Below are 20,885 nucleotides of genomic sequence, written 5' to 3'. Positions count from 1 at the left end.
CATATTTCTATGTGGATCAATAATCTCATCGTTGCGCGTAACTTTAACAATATTTATATTTTCAAGTAAAAATATTCTAGTTCGTAATTGATAATCTATAAACTACAGCATTTTATCAGTAAAATCTAAATTTATACCCTCAAATGGCGCTTAATAATTTCGTGATTAGTTAGACCTTTTTTTGTTTTATATATAATTGTAGGTTTTAGCATAATTTCTTGAAATAACAGAGACATATTTTCTAAGTTTAAATGTGTATTGAAATTTACAATTTTCCTTGTCAAAATTGAAAATTAATAATTGATTCGCACTCCTTGACCTGCATGAAAAATAACATTCGATTAAAGTTTCATGCTTCCATTTTGATTCACAGAGAAAGTAAATATTTACTGAAATGTGAGAAACGATCCTTGGGAAACTCGGGATGAGCTCCAACTCACAACCTCATCCCTCAATTTAAAGGATATTTACTTTAAGAAAGTATACAGCTGATTAAATAGAATTTTTTAAGCTCAAGTCACTCTCATTCTTATTGTTTTATTATTTCTAATTATCAACAATTTTTAAATGTTACCTGATAATGAAATTTCTAATTCACCGAATCTTCATTTCTCCTAAATTGCAAGTGACCGAAAATACAATCAACAAAAAAATTTCAGCGCGATTTTTTTAATACTTTTTGAAAAAAGGTTTAAAATATTTTTTTCAATAAAAACTGAATAAAAAAAATCGTAACTATGATTTAAGATTATATCCACTGATAAGGGTTGGTTTTTTGCACTTAAGGGATAATATGAAACGGATCGAAATTTTTTTCGAAAAATGAGAAAACCTTTTTTTGTAAAGAAATGTCGCTATTTCATCTATTATAAGTAATGTATGACCTAAGAGTGAGGAAAAGGGGAATTTTTTTCTTCGCATATTACTTGCCTATATGTATATAGAAAAAAAGTGGGTTAAAGACCTAAAAAGAATGTAACTTAATGATTTTCCAAGAAATTTGACAACTTTTAACAGAATTATGTTTAATAGACTGTTTTTATTAATGATATGAAAAGCAATTTTCAAAAATAGCTAACTCTTTTTGTCGTTTAAGACAATCACATAAAACCAAATAGAATAAATTTATAATGTTTCTCCTTCTTTGCAAATGAAAAAATAGGTCTTGATTGTTCATAGAATGTTTCTTTTTTTCTGGTTACTCTTTGCTAAATCAGATTGATTTCCCTGGAGAGGATGAGAATATGTCTTGAAATGGTGTAGGACCACATGTCTTTTGAAATAGCAGGTAGACGAGCCGCGTCGCTTAACGGAAACGACCTCTCCAAAAGCGAGCATCCGCTGTCCTTCTGACTGTCTTAACGAGTACAAGAGAATCCTTTTAACCTCAGATCCACTTATTTCCACGCTGCCTTCGTCTGGCCCAAGCAAATTATTTATGAGGCCGACTTTTATAACTAAAAAGTCAAATAAATTATATATTTTCTATCATCAAAGTCGATTAAGAAAAAAAATTGTTAAAATTCTTTTCATTTTTATATGAATAATAAACTTGTATCAGTAGTAAGAAACTAGTATCAGTCCGACGTGACTTTTATAAATTCTTTTAGTTTTGGTGTTATAGTAATATCCCTAGTCAAGTAACCAATTATTTGAATTAAATAAATTTGGTTTTAAGTGTATGGCATCTATTTCCTTGGTCCGCATGGCAGTATATGTTGTAGATATTGATCAACGTGGAAAAATTTAAAACGTGTCATGTAACTGCGACTCAAACGTTCAATATGAGATTATTTTTTAATAGAAAATATAGGTATGTTAGGTAATTGCAGGTTTATGTAATTTACATAATATCTACACGTAATATACAGTATTTTCTGCCCTCTCATTCGATGCGTATTAATCATAAAACACATGTTCCGACAAGGATTGGTAGTTAAAAATTTTTAAATTTATTGCATCATTATTTTTATATAGTTTATTCCTTTTTTATAATTATATATATTTATTTCAAATACAGAAATTATTTGATTCAAGTAAATATTCAGTTGGTTTAAATAAATAATTATATTTGATAATTGACAAGTAATCGATTATTTGAACCAAATAAATTTTCTTTTCAGTGTAGTTACAAAAATAATTGTTGCTTTAAAAAAATGATAATTACGAAATTGGCAAATATAATATTATACATAATAATAAAAAATAGAAGTCTAAATGAAATAAGTTGATGTCTGAGATGTAATTATTATTCATCGTAACACACACGGTAGTTACATATCTGGAATTTAGATCAGCCGACGAGCATTGAAGACCAATAAATATTCCGTGCAGGAAGAAACTAGTGTAAAAAAGAGTTATCACCAATTTATTACCTTAACGCCCTCATTCCGCTTATTATTAACCTCAGCAATGTTCGGTGTCACCTAAAGTATAACTTATACTTACAATACGAATGGTTATGAGTAGTAATTATTCCATTTTCCTTCCCCATTTTGCTGCCAATGAAAAATCCAGCATAAAAAATGTTGAGACATTAAAAAAAAATTGCAGAAACATATATTGGGTGAAAGGTACTTAACCTCCTTGACACTAATCTATTAATTACAGTTATTTTTCAAATAAATCGGAATCTTTATTTTAAAATACGATGCTTGGTTATTAAATATGTTATATGTGAAAGTCTCCTATAAATATGTATAAATATTTGTAAAAGCTGACACTCATTTGATATTTGGCAATAAAGACGAAAGAAATGAAATTTTTATGGAATTTTCGGCGAATTCTCATTTTCACCAGGAAATGTTATAAGCAGTTTCATTTTAGCACAACGTTTTTCGGGTATTTTCGTCGGGTTTATTTATGGGATCGAGCCAAAGGGACGCTAAAGTAATCCAAGTTCCCTAATAATCAAAATGGATTCGTGAAAAAAGGTTAAGATATAGGAAATTGAAACAGTATACATGGAAAACTGGAATCTCTGAGTTTTAACAATCAGTGAAACATTTTATGGAAAAAAGATATTTTTATAAGAAATCGATAACATTTTAAAAATCATAAACAGTATAGAAAAATAATGTTGAAATTAATGCATAAATAATGAAAAATCAGTTTATATAATAAATGTTGATAGATGAAATTCTAAAAATTCTTTTTCAAGGAGTGTAGAAATTTAATAAAACTTTTCGAGGGAATTCGTAAATTCGCGCTTCCTTGTGTTTTATGAGATTCAGTGGAATAATCTGTCTATAGTCAGCCGCATATAACTTCATAAACATGGTGGCTGACAAAAGTCTGCTTTTTCTACTGAACCTTATATATATTATCTTCTTTTTTTATAATAATAAATAAAAAGAAAAAAAATTAAATGTCTCTGTTGTAAAGGACCTTGTAAATTATATGAAATTTATTAACTAATTAAGGACAATTTTTTTATATGCACTATTTGAGAAACGGGTTTTAAGTTAAATTAACGTTTATGGCAGCGATATTTTAACTTTATTAATTAGGTAATATTTTAAGCCAATACTGAATATTAATGAGTTTCAGGAGATTATCTCATTAGACGGTAATCAGGACAAATTGAAATTATTGGACCCAAAATGCATAATTAAGTTCGAAATGAAATCTTTCCTGATTAACTTGTCATAATTATAATGATTCAAGTTAAAATGTTAAAAATTTTATTAGTTAATATTTCTCAATTTAGAACGCAATACGTATTTATTAGTTCTATGTTGTTCGATTATTAATTTTTATTGTTGGGGCACCGCTCTTTAATGTAACGTAAATGTATTTATTCCGATAATAATTATTTGGAGCTTATGATGATCCTATAAAAATCATTCGTTAAAATTTTCATTTTAAACATTCTATTACATATAATTTTTTTTAATGATAATTTTAACTAATTATTTTTATGGAAAAATCTTGCGCCTTAATTATTTCAACATTTAACATAACATCGCTATAGCCAAGTACATATGTCATTACTTGTTTCGTGTGCAATAGTTAATAATTAATTTAATAAATCGATATAGTATTTAATATCATTACCTTTCCTTTATTTCATAACTTAGTGTTTTTTCTACGGGGTCGTTTACAATCTACACGATATATATAATATATATATATATAATCTCGGCTAATAACGACTTCTTTAATTTTTTCCCTGTATGTATCATATTCATTTTTTCTAGCTCTCATATTCTTCCTCTATTTTAACTTTACTTACATAATTATCTGCATTGCGTAGATATAGAACTGGTATAATTAATCACTAATTAATTATTACAGGTTTTTTTATCACAATTACGGTATTATCGTTAGCCTGCGGTTTTGAGCGGCAAGCATTCAATCCGAGCGAATTCGATTTTTTTATTACACTATATACATGATTCATATCACATGTAATTTCGTAATTTACATAAAAATCAAGTCTCGATATACTAATTACAGCTTTTTTTTGCATAATTAATTGGAAAATAATACGAGAGTCTTTATATTTTTGAAGAAATTATATATGATTAAACAGGTACAAAACTTCCTTATTGGAAAAAGATTTTGCTTCCTTTTATTTTATATGCTTTTAAATTTAATTTAACTAATTTTTAAACATCAGCTATTATTTTTCTTATGATGTGATAATTTTTTTTATGATGAAACAATCTGAATTCGATTTAACTAATTATATTATTTTGGTTAAGAATAAAAATTAATTTATGTTTATATATCGATAAATTTTTTCAATAAAGAAATTTTGTTTCCTAAAAATTTCATTTATATTATAATTTTTTTTTTTTTGCGAGGTATAATCAAAAATATAGAAATACATTTAAATATACATATTAACTACAATATATGTATATGGATATAAAATTTGTCCTATGTGAAAAACGCCTTCGACATACAAAAGCACTCAAGAAAGTGCAAAAGGAAAAATATTTTTATAATTTCCTGTTTAATTTAATTCCTTCTTTGCAAAAATACAAACTCCTCTCTGGAATGAATGACGTTTTATTCTTTGCCTTTATTAATTTTTCCAATGAGAAAAATGAATAAAAAAAAGGAAACAATTACTAGAAATTGCGATTGGTGCTATAAAATCGGTACTCGCTTCGGCGATGCTGTTTTTTTACAGTATTATTTTTCTACAATATTCTTCGATGTTCCGCATACAGCTACAGAACAAGGTAACTCAAATTATTTGCCACTATTATTACTTTTTAATAAGAAAAAGTTTTCATATAACAAATATCGAAATACATAATATATATTGAATGATTATTAAAACTAGTTTAATAAATTGTAAAACTAAAAGAGTAAAATATGGTTTGGTTTGAGTTACCTCAGTGAAGAGCATTTTGCGTATCTTAATTAAAGGTATAGTAATTATTGCTTCAGGTTTCGTAATATTTGCATTGACTGGTTTGTTATTTATGTGCCCAATCGGAGCGAGCAAAGTTGCCATGAGGTCCTTTGTGTCCTGCGAAATCGATTGTGATTAAGCAGGGTGCTCTCTCGTTTATTATCTATATACACTTAAATGAAAGTTTACATTGAGTTTGACAGTTTCGTATTGTTGCGAACTTCACTGCAGTTCAATTATAACTATCATCGCTTAACAAAACAAAACTATCGTTTACGCCACTTACTTTTTCACAATTTTCCATTGTACTTTTTTTTTGTTTCTTATTCTGATTTCGGGTGTAAAGCTACCGCTGTTCATTTTTACAATTTACATTCATTTGATAGAAATAATTATTTCTACCTTCCATAGATCAAATTTTCAATAATTTTAATATCTATATTTAAAAAAAAAGAAACATAATGGGCAACATATAATCTATAAGTAAAAAAAACAAGTTACGGTATTTCAGTTTTGCACAGGCAAATTCAATGCTATAATTAATTAAATTCCAATTCATTCAAATTAAAAGTAGGAATTTTTTCCTATAAAATAAATTATTTTATTATTTAATAAAAATCGATCAATTAGTGAAATTAATTTGACAATTAAAAAAAGAATAACATAATAAAATAAATTCCAATTTGTAATCCAAATTGTCAATAGTATAAAAAAGAGTATAATTACTATATACGTGAGTTCATGAATAGTCGTTTTCAAAATATAGATATAATTAAACACGCGGTTTTTTTTCGAATAAAATCTGCTTACATTTGTGTGTTCAATAGATAGAATCACACAAATGCTTTACTTTGATTACATGAATGACAAATCCATATGATCAATTCCATATATAATTAAATAATGAACTTGTTTGATGAACTGCGTTAATGAAACTACGTTGTTAGTTAGTCTCTTTTAATTAATTACCTATGACAAAATCATTTTTTTATATTATTCGAAATTAATTAACATATACTACAAAAAATTAATTAATAATAAACGCTAGTAATATAGAGATTGAAACGTTTTTCAGAACTGAATGATTATTTAGAAAATCGAAAGCTCCATTGGTGTGTAGGATTGTCTGAAATGTGAATTTTTAATATTTATTTGGGTATTCAAATAAATTTGTTACGTTATTGTTTTTTGCTTACCATTTTTTCAACGTGAATATTAAATGTTATATAATCGAAGATGGAGTTCGTCTTGAGAAAATGTCTTTTGAAAAAAATTTTTTTTCTTACTTTGTTGAGGGAAATAAACAAGCTTTTAGTTGGGAAAATATTTGTAGCTATGGTATATCTGCGCTGAGAATATATTTTTACTTAGTCTTGGAGAGCCCTTTCATTTTACCTCAGCAGTAGTGAAAATGTGTGGAAGGAATTTTTAATAGAGTACATACATTGTATCTATATTTATATATCCACTCGGCACTTTTCTGGTTAATACGCTTTACTTTTTCCTCAAGGGATGTTTATCAGTGTGTTGACTTTGAATGTCACAACGATCCTTCCAAGTTTCAAAATATAATTATATTAAAGCTTTACAGTTTAAAAATTCATTTACGTATAGTTTGAAAAATTATCAAATGTTTCTTTTAATGAATAAAACATCGGTAAACAATATTTATTACAATATTACTATTTATTTTACGAGGCCTTTTACGGGATTAAAAAAAAATTCCAAATGAAATCTTCAATTTGAAATAAAATTTTGTTTATTTAAAAAAATATTAATTTGCAAATAAATGCTCTACATGTTCATTGAATGGAAAATGGAGTATTAAACTCGTTGTATATTACGAATAATAATAATAACGGGTGTATTTGAAAAGTTGACGTTGAAAAATAAAAGGAGATCGAGTTAAATGAATGGATATGGCGAAACAAATAAGAATCAGTGAACTGTAATGTGCATGGACAGCATTAATGATTTTGGATGTGCTTCATTGGATGAACTATCGATTTGATATATTGTCTTGCAAAGCACGATAGAATTGTACATTTGCACATTCTCTATTGTCTGTACAGTTTAGAATTTACGAGAACCTCATTTGGCAAGAGAAAATGTCGAAATAAAAGCTCTTTAGTTTTGGCGAAACACAAAAGTTGGAATTGAGGAGTGTGAATGTGAACAAAATTGTAAGTTTGAAAAACACACTGGAATTCGTGAAACATCAAAAAGAAAATTGGAAGAGAGAAAGAGAGAATAAATAAAATGAGTCTGAAACTACTTAAAAAGTGACATAAAAGCAAATAGAGAAATTGAATAAAAATAAATGGAAAAGTAGAAGAAACTCTGAGAAATGGCAATAAAAACCGAAATATCAAAATTAAATTGCAACAAAAGAAGAAACTTGTTTAGAACAAATCGTGAATATTTAATGAAAAAGACAATTTGCAGTTAACTTTATCAAATTCGGAGTCATCGCTGTCCGATAAAAAGCAACTTCCGCGTTTCTACACGAGTGCAAAGTGCATCGATCACTCAACTAGCTCAACCTAATGCAGCGTTGGTAATGTAATTGCTTCCCCTGAACATGTTCACGTTTTAAAGAAAAACATTTTTTTAAAAACCTTTTTTTATTAACATTTTACATAAACATCGACTTGGCTGTTTTGTTAAAATTAGAAATTCTTTATAACAAAAATGCTTCGGTAATGTCGTTTAGTTGAAATATACTTGACAAAATTATTTTTTGAGTAAAAAATTTCAAAAATTTTTCTTTTTACTTTTTTTTGTCTTATTTTGACAAATAAATATTTTCGTTTTTCTTTGTTATTTTGATTGGGTAAAATTTAATTTTGAATTTTTCTGTGAAACTATTTAATTTATATGATCAAACGAAGTTTATTCTCCCTGTGCAATTAATCTAGCCGAAAGAAATATTGAAACTTTTTCTTATTTAAAAGTATTTTTAACGAGTTCGAGACACAATTGGACTTAATGAAAAAAGAGACAAGAAAGTAATCTTTATTTACTTATACTCGTTTCTTATGAAAAAGTAGCACCGCTTATACATGTATATATATATATATATACTATTATTCAATTTAAACTTTCGATGAATATTACTTCTTTTAAATTAAAATTTCTACTCGCCTGTCCTACTTTACTCATACAGTTTTATTTGGGTTGTACAAATAAAACACAGCGAATAAAATATACGAGGTATGCGACGTGATTTTTTAAGTCCGGGCATATATGCACTTTCTATTTTATACAACAACGAACTTAAAATTTGATATTACATTACTTTTTTTCTACTGAAACTTTTTATCTATTAAAGACAAATTTAATTTTAATTCAACTGGATTATTTTTCTTTTTAAATTTTTGTTAAAATCTGAAAATATCTTTTTTCAAAACTATAAAGAAATATTGAAATAAAAAATTAACGATGACAAAAGACCGATTCTTTAGCAAGAGAATAAATGGAAATGATTCATCTGTCAATATTAACTGAAACGAAGAATTGTCTGACTAAATACCGATATTTTCTACTTTCGGGTCACCAGTCACTATACTAATCGAGATTAATGTATACGACCAAATTTTTTATACCTATTTTATCAGGAAAAACAATATAATTTTTAAATTGTTATATTTTTTGCAATTAGACAATTTTTTTTAATTTATTAAACTCGTGCAACCCATTAATTTATGTGTTATTTTAATATTAAAAGATTAACTCAAAATCTTTAATTGAACAGAAATTTGAAATTTGATACAAATACCATTTAATTTACTCAAATAGATTATTTGAATCAAATAAATTTATATCAATATCAAAAATATTGATTTAATTAAAACTTTTTTTTTCAATAAACGGATACAATTGTATTATCAAACAGGAAAAAGTAAATATATTCACTTTTTTGGTGAGTTGCATTAATAAAATTATAACATAACTCCAAAGTATTTAATAATTCACTATAAATTAAATATATAAAAGAGTAAAAAAAGTTTGTAAATTTAAATAGAATTTTCGATCAAAAGATTTTAGAGAAATGTTATATAGTTCTTTAATGTAATACAAAGTGAATTAAATATACTGAGAATTCGAGAAAGTAAAGTTATTCGAAGAGGATAAAGTGAATCCTGGTATATGTCTTTCATTTACACAAGATTTTCTGTTAATCCCGCTTGGAAAATTCCAAAAGACAATAAAATCCTCAAAAAAAAAGAAAAAGAAAAAACTACTAACTATATACGGCCTAGATTTATTTCAGATAAAATTTATTTCTATGTAAATTAAAGTCACTTTTTATAACTCGAAACCGAAGAAAAAAATTTATTTGATTCAAATAATCGGTTACTTGATTATTATCAAAGAAATAAAATTCAAAATTTGTTTATTTGTGAAATATTTTTCCATTATACAAAATTTTATTTAATAAAAGTAATAAATATATTTGTTTATTGTGGAAATAATAATAATTAATTTCGCGTTTGTCTATTAAAAGTAATTACACTTGACAGGATCGCCATCAGACTATACACGTTCTAATGGAAGTCAAATAGCAGCTTAAATGGCTTCGCTTGTATTATACATAAAATCAATTTTTTTTACATTTTTTTCGTTATACAACATTTATAACTTTCTCGATAAAGATTTTCATAAAAAATAGTATACGGAAAGTAAAGGACGTTCGTTTTCCATTATGAGAACTCTTTTACGTTCGTTGTTCTGGAAACAAAATAACTGAACAACAAGTGAGAGGTGTAGAGTGAGATATAGTAGTACAGCGAAAATAGGAAAACATTTCTCTATATAACTTTGCAAGTAGCCCTTCTCCTTTCACGTCAATTTTTTTCTACACTCTACGCGTTACCTTCTTTTCAGTTTTTTTTTTTTTTTTTTTTTTAATTTTATCTGTATAATGTTGAACAATGTTATAATTTGTGCTTTCAGATCAGCTTAAAGTTTATCCATTTCTACTCTCTTATAATACAAATGAAAAACATTACTGCCAACTGTATGTGATGTGAAGCTTTTAAGCATTACGATAATTATATATTATATTTTACAATTTAGAAATTTATAAAAAGAAGCATTAATGTTTAAAAATAATATTTTAAGTATAAAATTTTTTTTTTCTCCGAAATTAATTTTGAAACTAAAATGTCCCTTTTTTCATGTTCATCTCGTTATTTCAACTTAATTAAAGAAACTTTTTTCATGACAAGATTTATAACGCGAAGTTGTTCCTTTAGTTATTGTCAGGGGTGATCTTTATACAATGATTCATAAATTTTTATGGCATTTAATTACTTCCATTTATGTCTTTTTTCAACTTTCCTCTAAAAAAAATGTTATTCCCCCAAAGAGGAACAGAATTCAAAATTGAATATCAATTTTTATTGACAAAAGTAAATAAACTTTTCTCATTTTTCAAGAAAGTTATAACGCATTAACAATTTTAATAAGAGACTTTTAAAATTAAAAAAAGTCTAATTTGATTTTTTAATAAAGGAGAAAAGAGATTACCAGATGTTTTTTTTTTGGAAAGAAGTATCAAATTCCTCGCGAAGAAGTTAGAAAACGAAAATTCGAAGCTGAGTATACCCGGGAGATTCACATTTTAAATTGGATTTTTTGTACAACGAACTAGATTTCAAAGCCTCAAGATTAAACATTCAAAAAAAAATAATTACCAATCAATAGTTGAAATGAAAGTCGTATAAAAAAAGTCTCATATTTTCTTTTTTACATTCTCATCATAAATGAGAAAGTATTCAACTTGCTTTTTAAATTATTCAAAATACAATTTTTAAAAATATTTAATTTATAATAATGTAAGTGTTAATAATTTTCTACAATATAAAAACATTACATCCGGCTTTTCTCTTCACAATAAAAATGTGAATATTTTTAAAATAAAATAATAATAATAATGACTAAAAAGGTAAAGGGAACAGGAATGAAAAAAGAATGATGGAGTGCGAAGTAAAAAAATCTGAGAACGAAATAATCCATGAATTTATTAAAAATAACACAGAAATTCAAAGTGACACAACAAATCAAGAAATAAGCCGCTCTACAACTGAATAATAATAATAATAATAATAATAATAATAATTAATAATAATAATAATAATAATAATAATAATAATATAGTAGCTCTTGACAATTAAACTTATCACAACTGTGGAAGAACCGAAGACATGTCTTCGAGATACTTCCTTCTGTACTGAGATGCTATCACGAAAAATGGTATATAACGCGGATCTCTAAGTTCTCTGGCGCACACATCGAGATTATTCGATGTATCGACCTGTAAGCATCACGCGACACCATCTAATTAATTCAGCGAAAAAAGCTTTGCTGATCCAATTTAAAAAATATTATTTTAAATATTTTACATCACACCCAGAGAAATATTTTATCGGCGTTTATTTAAAACAAAATAAATATTTATTTGGCTCTGAGAAAAGTATATCTTTTCTCTAGATGCATAATTTTATAAAGAATAACTTTGAAAAGGTTCCTTTTTTGTATTAAAAGATTAAGAAAATTTTGAAAAAATATTTTTATATATTTAAAAAAACAAATAATTGTTTTTAAAATAAAAAGAATGTTAGGAAACTTTTTTTTCAGACGAAAAACAAGTGCAATTGAATCAACAAGCTTATCTGCGAAAAGAGCAAAGTATTTTAGTACTTTAACAAAAAAGGTACACCAAAATTATTGCTTATAATCTGTACAGTAAAGTTATTCATAATTCGTCTAAATAAATGGAGAAATTTTTTTAGTTAAGCTCTCCGCATTGAATTGGCTCGAAGAACGAAAAACATTAGATGAATAAAATATTTTCTTTCCTTTTTTTTCTTTTCTTTTTTAACAATTGACACTGATCGACTGTATACCTATCAGAGAAACTCGTCTAAAGGACTTCTAACTCACGTTCCGAAGTAACTTATGGTAGTTAAATTAATTACGATACCGATAAAGAACAGCAAAGGAAAGAGCTCACGCTTCAAATTTTATTTTCATTTATAGTCGTTTCTTTAAGAAAATATCCCGATTTTCTTTATTATTCTCGGGATCGTTAAAGCCACAACTATAAATTTAAAAAAAAAAAAGAAATACAAAACAGTTTTTCTCAAATCCTACGTGTACAGTTTCGTTTTCTTTCTAAACGAGATTTATATTTAATTATTTTTTAAAAATAATTTTTTATATTTTTTTACGCTAGAATATTTTTCAAACTTTCATTGAGTATGCTATTTATTTTACTTATTTTTTTTCATTTATTAATTTTGTTTTTAATTTGATTAAAAATTTGTAAAATAGTATTGTTTTTTGAAATTAAATTTTGTTTATTGAACGTTTGTTAAATTTAAAAAAAAGAAAATAGTAAAACAAACTTTTGGGAAAAAATTTAGACACAGGATTTTTTTATAATGATTCCTTCTTATATTTAATGAACTTTTCTATAAAGGGATCTTTTTTTAAATGAATTCTTCTAATTAATCTTTTTCTTAATTAATCGTCATCTTATAGGCACATGTAACGTACTCGACAGTGTTTGTCTATATGTATAACTAGAAAAACAACAAGTTAGACTTTACAATAAACATCTGGTAAATAGAGTAAATTATTGAAAACAAAGGTGTTCATTAATAACATTTGGTGCATTTCTGATTCTCGGAAATACTGTATTCATTATGGATTATGTTAAAATTGGAGTTAGCTATTAAAAGTGCTTTTTGGTGCATTTGGCATTTTTTGGTTCGTTAGTAAGCTCATCGCAAATAGGAATTAAAGGCATTTTCAAAGAGCTTCACTTTCAAAAGACTTTCGATTTTCTCTTCAAAGGGATTCCAATTTTAAAAGCCCTTTGACCTCTTTTACTTTTAAATCGTAACAGCAAAGATTGTTCGTATATACTATAAACATCTGTTAGATGTATTTTTTATTTGCCCTTTTTCTTTTTTGACTGCTCCTTCGTACATCCTTTTTTCAAACTAATGGTCCAAGCAAAAAAAATTGGAAACCCCAACAATCTCTTTCATCTTTTCCATCTCAGAGTCAGACATTCCTCTTTCAAGTTTTATGCAGAAAAAAAAGAAAGAAAGAAAAATTCACTGATCTGTTTTTCATTTCTTTCCTTCTTTCGATACAAAACGAGACTCTTGTGAATTACGAAGCAATGTTTGAGACAAATAGCCTTTCCTCGCATCGTTAAAAGTTGAACAAATTTTCCGTCTCTTCTCCTGGCATATCAATATAGACGATTTACGTAAGTGTATTCCAAATGCATCGTTAAACTCGCGTTATTTATTATTCTTGGCCGAATCGATATAATTCTGCTCGTCTTTTCTCGAGTGAATTTGTTTTGCAAATTAGGCACCTGCAGATTTTCGCGGAAAGTAGAAAAAATACATTTGAAAATTACCATTTTTTTTCTTTTAAATTTTTTATCAATGTATAAATAAAATGACAATTTTTACAAACTTGGTGTTTTAGTTTAAAAGGTGATTTCTAACCAATATTTTTTTTAAATACTGCCCTTTTGTCAACTCAAATGTAAACTTTTTTGGAATTCAAATTTATTTATAATATTTTCTTCTTCTTTTTATCACTGAGTTGTAATAATTGCACAAGTTTTAGGTGCAAAATAAAAGCAGTCATCAAATGCCGATCATCTTTTTTTTCCCGTGTCGATGTTTACTCGAGGCAACGTCGCTCGCTCTAATTAACACCATTTTCTACATTAACGATGCGCACTAATTTCAAAATGCGAGCCAAAAGTAGAGGTGGTTGATTGTAAAGAAATGAAATGTCATTGGTTATAATTTTCATCTCTAATTAGTCATTTGCAATTACAATTAGGGGTTTCTTCTTCTTTTTTTGCATTTTTATATATAAATTGATGAAAATTGAAAGTCGAAATATCAAAATCTGATAAATCCATTTTTCAAAAAAATGGAGATAAACATAAATTTAATATTTTAAGGACCTCACAAATCTTCCTGTCGCTGTTAAATTTAAGAAAAAAAATTTGTTAACAACGAATTTTCAATTCAAAAACTTTTGGACATAACCAAGATGAGTTATAATTTTTATGTTTTTTATTAAAAAAAATTACCAATACTTGTAAATCTTTAAATTATGATAAAGTTTAATTAAAAACAGATCGTCTTGAATATAAAAACATTGTTATAGAATTAAACTATTACAAATTTTATATTTTTAAAGTAACTGCAGTGGTTATGTGAGAAAAGTCATTTGTTTCAATTTCTCGAAATAAGAAAATATGGATTTATCAGGTTTTGAAAATTTGCTCCTCAAATAAAATGTTTCTAAATATTAATAACCGACCACTGGTTTTTGACTCGTAGATTGAATTTTAATTGGACACAGTAGTGTTCCAGAGGAGAAGTGCTTAATTTTAAGATTAACTCTACTTAAATATTTCTATCTATCCTTAATTTACTCATATTATCTATTATCGTAAGGCATGGAGTATGTTACTTGTGTCGAGTGACCTCACTCCTTCTCGTTAGACTTTAAAACCTAATATGTTTTATACCTATCGGTTGAAATATTTCTTCTCGTCGATCCTAAACCAATTCGTTGGAAACTATTTTGGTATATATCTAAATATACAGGTAAAAGTATGCATAAATATTTCTCTATATCCTATCGAACGGAGAAGGGGTTCCGGCGACAACTCACTCTTTCAAAATTCTTTTAACTGTTTAAGCCGATATATTTTTTCTCGCATCCATTGCAACTGACAGAAGATGAAAAGTTTATGAATAATAATTCGGCGGGAAGCACAAATAAGGTCTATAAATCATTAATTAGAATTTTCATTTTATACAATTTCATTTGACATCGTTATTTTTGAGCCGAATTTTTATTTGTTCAAATTATTATTTTGCAGAATTATCATTAAACTAATTTTATCAAAAAAAAAAAAAATTGGGCTTAAAAATAATTACATCAAATAAAAATTCTAACTAACGATTTTTAAAACTTATTCATGCGTTCCATAATAGAGGGAAATTTCGAAAGAAAATTTTAGTCAAATACTGGCAGACTTTTAAATTTTCAGCAGTCATGCGCTAATAAATATTTAATTGACATATGTTACGTCAAAATTGTGTTTCTAATCTGAATAAATTGTCCTGACAAAATATACGTCTTTTGAAAATGAAAAGAAAATGCTTCTGAAAATCTCGAATAAGTCTAACAAATAGACCACAGACACAGTGACATAAGAATGAAAGGAAAATAGTTTTCAAATATGTATGAATGTCTTTTCTTTGAGGGAATCGTTTTCTTCAAACAGTTTACACTTTTACGATTGAATACCCAATTGGCTTGGATGCAATATTAGCAATTCTAGCAGTCTCAATCGTCGGTTATTGGCAGGCCACTTGTGATAAAATGCTCGTTACACTACAATAAAATATAGCCAGTAAAGTACGCACGATTTATTTTGAGGATCAATAACAACCCACAAAATTCTTCTCAAACGATTCTTCGTTCAAAACAATTTCACTTGATGAAAACATGCACTTTAATCAATTTCCCGTAATGAAAATTGTCTGCCAGCAGATGAGACTTTTTTCACGCAAAATTCCCAATAGACTTTAAAGAATGAAAGTACTTGGATCTTAATGCCGTTTTCAAAATAAAATGTGTCCATTTTTTTGCAGTAAACTTGATTTGAATTCTTAAAAAAAATTGAGAAATACGTATTTTTTCATTTATGAGAAAAGAGTAATTAAATTAATTTTGAAAAGATTGAATTTAGCGAGAGGCAATTAAATACGTTGATCTCTCCTTTATATTGACAAACTCTTAAAGTGGAGAATCAGTGAGCGAAATGGGAACAATTTGTCAAGTTGGTAAATTGAACCTATCGTGGGTTTATTCTCGCCTCGAACTCTGATTGGAATGGAATTTGTTTAGTGGTTTTGTGTGTCTTAGGGTCTCGTTCTCCGTTCGATTGCATTTCGATCACTAGTCGTATGAACTATCCATTATATAGGCGCTTGGTATACGCGAACGGGTCTTAAGAGCCCAAATCGCAAACTCACCATCACAAAACTTTTATTATCGCTCGAAGAAGTCGTCGTACCTACTATATGGTATAGCTATTTACAAACGTTCTCTGCGAGAGCGACAAAACTACGCGCGGGATTACTCGATAATGAAACTGTTCGTACAAATGAATTTTTTCACTTCTAAGTGCAGCCATGACCCTCACGTGCTCGATCATATTAATAATTCTACTTCGCTTAGAGCTTTCTTTTCAGAACAACAAATCGTCAAGGAAATCTCGTGTAACAATAACGACACCGTTAATCCCTATTAAGAATTCTCTCGACTCACAAGGGACCGAGGAACGGATATTTATGGCTTCAAATAATCAGTATTTTCTTTTGAGTTGAAAACTTTTTTTTATTTCACAAAAATTTAATTATTTCAAATCTTGGAATATAATTAACAAAAAGTGTAAATTTTTATAATAGAAAGGAAAAATTTATTTTCTCCTAATGCGAAGACTTGGACGACTCAACGGATTGAAAGTTAGTGTTTTTAACTAGTAGGTAAACCAACTGTGGAACGGGGAAAATTAGCTCTCCTGTTATATGTATAATTAACATTCTTACAATAATTAAAATATACTATATGGAATAAATGTTCTAGTTTGAAAATTTAATAATTAAAATAAAATTTAATTCTTTCTTAATTCTTAATTAATGTTAACGACTTTAAACTACGTAATAATATTCTCTATTATTGTTCAAAGACTTAGTTTTAATGGCACATTAAGCTTACTTATTTAAAATTAAAACAAAATAATAATTCATATCATAACCGCAGATAATAGAAATTAACAACTTGTGTTAATAAATCAACACCTTTGAAAATGCGATTTTATTTTCAGTTTCTCAAATTCTCACGTTCATATACTATTAAATATAAACATTCTTTTTTGTTCTAATATAAAATTTCTATTAGTTTTCATTAAACTTTGAATAGTTTGTAGGTATATATTAATAAAAACAAATCGAGAACAAATAAAATGGAATTCAGAAACATCAAGTTTATAAGTTTAGAAAAATATTTTTAAAACATGTCAAATATTTGTCTAATACTAAAAATAATATTCTCGTATTTAACACAATAGGCGAATAAAATTATCTAATTGTCTATTAAATAAGTTATAATGTTCGTTTATTTATAAATAATTTTGTTTATCTGCAAGTTGAAAGTTTGATAAAACTTTTCGAAAGATAAAACAAATGTTTATAGTTATAAAATTTGTTAAATTTACTTTATTATTGCACTATTCACACATGCTTTTTAAAAATCACATTTTTTTCGTCAGTCCAGCCATAAACCTGAGACCAAAATAAAATAACAAAAGTCATTAAATATTAAAATTCTAAAAGTCTTCCATTTTATAATGGATACAGTAAAAAATAAACAGAACATTTATTCACTTGATACAAATGTTGTTTTTAGATCCGAAAACAGTTTTATAAAATAAAACACTGTAATAATAATTTTTATTATTTTAAAAAAATTATTTAACATAACCAATTTTTGAGAAACTTGAAAAATAAAAGCATTTATATTTTTTTGAAAATATAAATTTTAAAATAATAGAGAAAATTGAAAATTGAAGAAAAATAATATATTTATGTAGGTAAATGAAAACTAAGCCGTTACTCGTGCCCTTATAGCGAGGAAAGTTGGCATTTTGGTGCATCATCACTTGTTAAATAGCGTTACGTATACGACACTCGCGATTGTTGACGGTAACAGAGATATTTTGGTATCATTGCGCGAAAATGAATATATTGACACGTGGTGTCGATGTGATTAATCGCATATAACGTATTTATAGGCCCGTTTTCTCGGCCTTTATAAAATCATATATTATATATATATCACCAAATCAACAAATAAATATCCTAAATATATATAATATATATGTATATATATTAAATATGTATGTAATATAATAATATGCTCTCCCAACAAATAATATAATATATATTCATCTATTCGAAATATTTAATATAATAATATATTAGGCTGATCTATGTGAAATCTACCCTTGTATCCCGGAAGGGCCCGGGGGCTGATTCACCCCCTCATTTTATGTTTGCCCTCACTATTTTTCAAAACTTTGTTTTTATTATTATTATTCATTATCGTAGTCATCATTTTCGTCGTCGTCCCTTTTTTCTAGTCCTTGACTTTTTTCTCGTCCTCCTTGATCTGCAACTCACAGCCAACCAATTCGTCTAAAATACACGGATGCGCGACTCTCTGGCTAGATTCGCGACCAAAACCCCGTTTCTTAAAGTATTAGCCCTTGACTCGTTGAAAAAAATACGCCATCACGTTTTCTTTTTTTTTTATTTCCAATCCCAGTGTTTCTGCTTTTGCAAGCGTGAAAAAAAAGAAAAAAAATTGTTTCAATTAACGTGGGATCGTCTTGGTATTGCCAGACAATACTGTTTTGTTGAACCTCAAATTTTCTATCGTTCACTTGAAATTATTAACTTAGATTATTATTTTACATGTAGAATAGATAATTATTGCACTAAGTATCTGGGGTAGGCGCGAAGCACAAAAGGATTGCACTTAACTTGCCAATAAGGGTAGTTTTTTGTTTTTTAAGGGAAAAAAATTAAATTGTAAGAAAAACAAATAAAATCTGCTCTTGTACAACGAGGCGCGTCACAGCCGGATTCTCGCGTTGGCCGTCATCCTTTTTCCTTAAACTTTAATCTCGGATTTCGGTTCGCCGAGTTTTTTTTCAAAACACCTCGTCATACCTTGCATGCATAGTTTTTCTCTTTTTCCCCCTTTTTTTCAAGTCAAAGACCGATAGCCAAACGCAGCTATCAGACACGTAATCAGATTAAAGTTCGCATTATTCAATATCAAAATTATTTAAAGAGAAAATTAAAGGAGAATTTCAAGTTTTTAAAATTTTTTGTAAAATTAAGGATTCTTATAGAGAAAATGTCGTTTTAGTTTAAAAAAAATGTTTGTGAATATCTTTAAGTTCGTTAAAAATTAAAACCTATTTAATCGTGTCTGAATTATTGGAAATTGCAATCTGCGCAAGACTAGTAATCCGGTCAGAGACCGAGAACACATGAACTGAGTTAACTTCCGAAGACCTTGCGCATCTTTCGCTAAAGCCTTGTGGATTTATTGAAGCAGTCAGAACCCACTGAATATTCCTCGTGGATCATCTTCCATTTCTGGAGATTGGCAATTTAATTCGTGGCATCCGTATACAATTTTCCTTTTTAGTCTTTAAGTTTTTCTTCCTCTTTTTTTGTCCTTGGCAAAAAAAGATATTCATACATCTCGTTAATATCTCAGACGATGAAAGCATAATATCTTAAGGAAAACGTTATACAATATGTAAGCGTTCGTCTTCTATTTACGGATTTGAGATAAAAATATAAATGTTTCTTAGCAGAAAATTTCAAGTGCATTTTGAATTTTTCATAAATTTCTAACTCGATAAATATATCGGAAATGAAAAGGACTCACCACGAGAAAATTCAGCTCTTGACACGTTCAAGAAACCAAAGGAGGCTTGAGAGAGGAATTTAAAGACCGAAAGCGCTTTTTAACGCGAGATAGTTTCCGGCAGTTTGCCTTGAATGCGAATGCAAAATCACGAGCCTGAGAGTCCGGAGAGAGAGCTGGGAACTAAGTGCCCGAGCGAGATTTCTAAAATCGTGACCCTTTCGTCTTGCATCGTTACATTAGCATCTGTCGCAAAAATCGATCGGTCTCACTTCTTCCTCTAAAATAGAAGTGTAACAAGCTCCGATAAAAAAGAGGATTTTCAAAATCCCTTTCATTTTTCCAACCAACAGAGATGTAATTTTACATCTCGAAATTAAAAATTCCAAATTTTGAATCTCGAATTAAAAAACAACGAGCTAAAATTGTGATTAGCGCTTAAATAAATGGGATAAAATAAGATTGCGTGGGCTAATCAGAAAATGCTTCGCATTCTTTGAGTTTTGGGATGTCGCCTTAATGCCAACCTTGAACCCGTAGCTTGCAGGCTGTTGAGAGCTTGAAGTGCATTTTCCAGTTGAAAATCAGGATGACGAGCTGATCACAAGTAAGTGGCGGCCCTAAGGGTGGCTCGGAGGGCGCGATGAATGGCATGCAATCTCATTAGGCCCCCGAGACTTTGGTCCTGGTGAGTCTCCTCCTCGTCTTCGTCGTCTTCTTCCTCTTCCTCCTCATCCTGGCTCTCATTCCGATTATTGTTCGGGTTTTGGAGGTGTCGTTGTTGATGACGAGGGTGCGGGAGGACGCGGCGAAACATTAGGGTGGACTGCACCCCGCACGCACCCCTTGCCCCCTCTCACTTGTCCTCCGACTCGGCCATGGATGAAGGTTCAGTGTCCTGCCTCTCGCTAAAAACAAATGACAAATTCTTCATTAGTTACTGGCG

General features: G+C 28.1%; 1 protein-coding gene and 1 long non-coding RNA gene across 2 annotated transcripts in view; one reads left to right on the top strand and one right to left on the bottom strand.

The window, feature by feature from the left end:
* LOC127278292 (uncharacterized) overlaps positions 1-20,885 on the top strand; it is a 54,878-nt gene that overhangs the window by 33,686 nt on the left and 307 nt on the right. The gene's annotated exons all lie outside the window — the stretch shown is intronic.
* LOC127278274 (protein abrupt-like) overlaps positions 11,375-20,885 on the bottom strand; it is a 41,937-nt gene continuing 32,426 nt past the window's right edge. Inside the window, exon 9 of the mRNA XM_051299912.1 lies at positions 11,375-20,847. Coding sequence (XP_051155869.1) covers positions 20,796-20,847 — 52 coding nt within the window. The 3' untranslated portion in view covers positions 11,375-20,795. The remainder of the gene's footprint in view (positions 20,848-20,885) is intronic.

The sequence above is a fragment of the Leptopilina boulardi genome, unplaced genomic scaffold, assembly GCF_019393585.1.
Source record: "Leptopilina boulardi isolate dan_hultmark-lab unplaced genomic scaffold, ZJU_Lbou_2.1 LbouV2_202, whole genome shotgun sequence".
In the NCBI taxonomy this organism is placed as follows: Eukaryota; Metazoa; Arthropoda; class Insecta; order Hymenoptera; family Figitidae; genus Leptopilina; species Leptopilina boulardi.
This window is presented reverse-complemented; position numbering and strand designations above follow the sequence as displayed.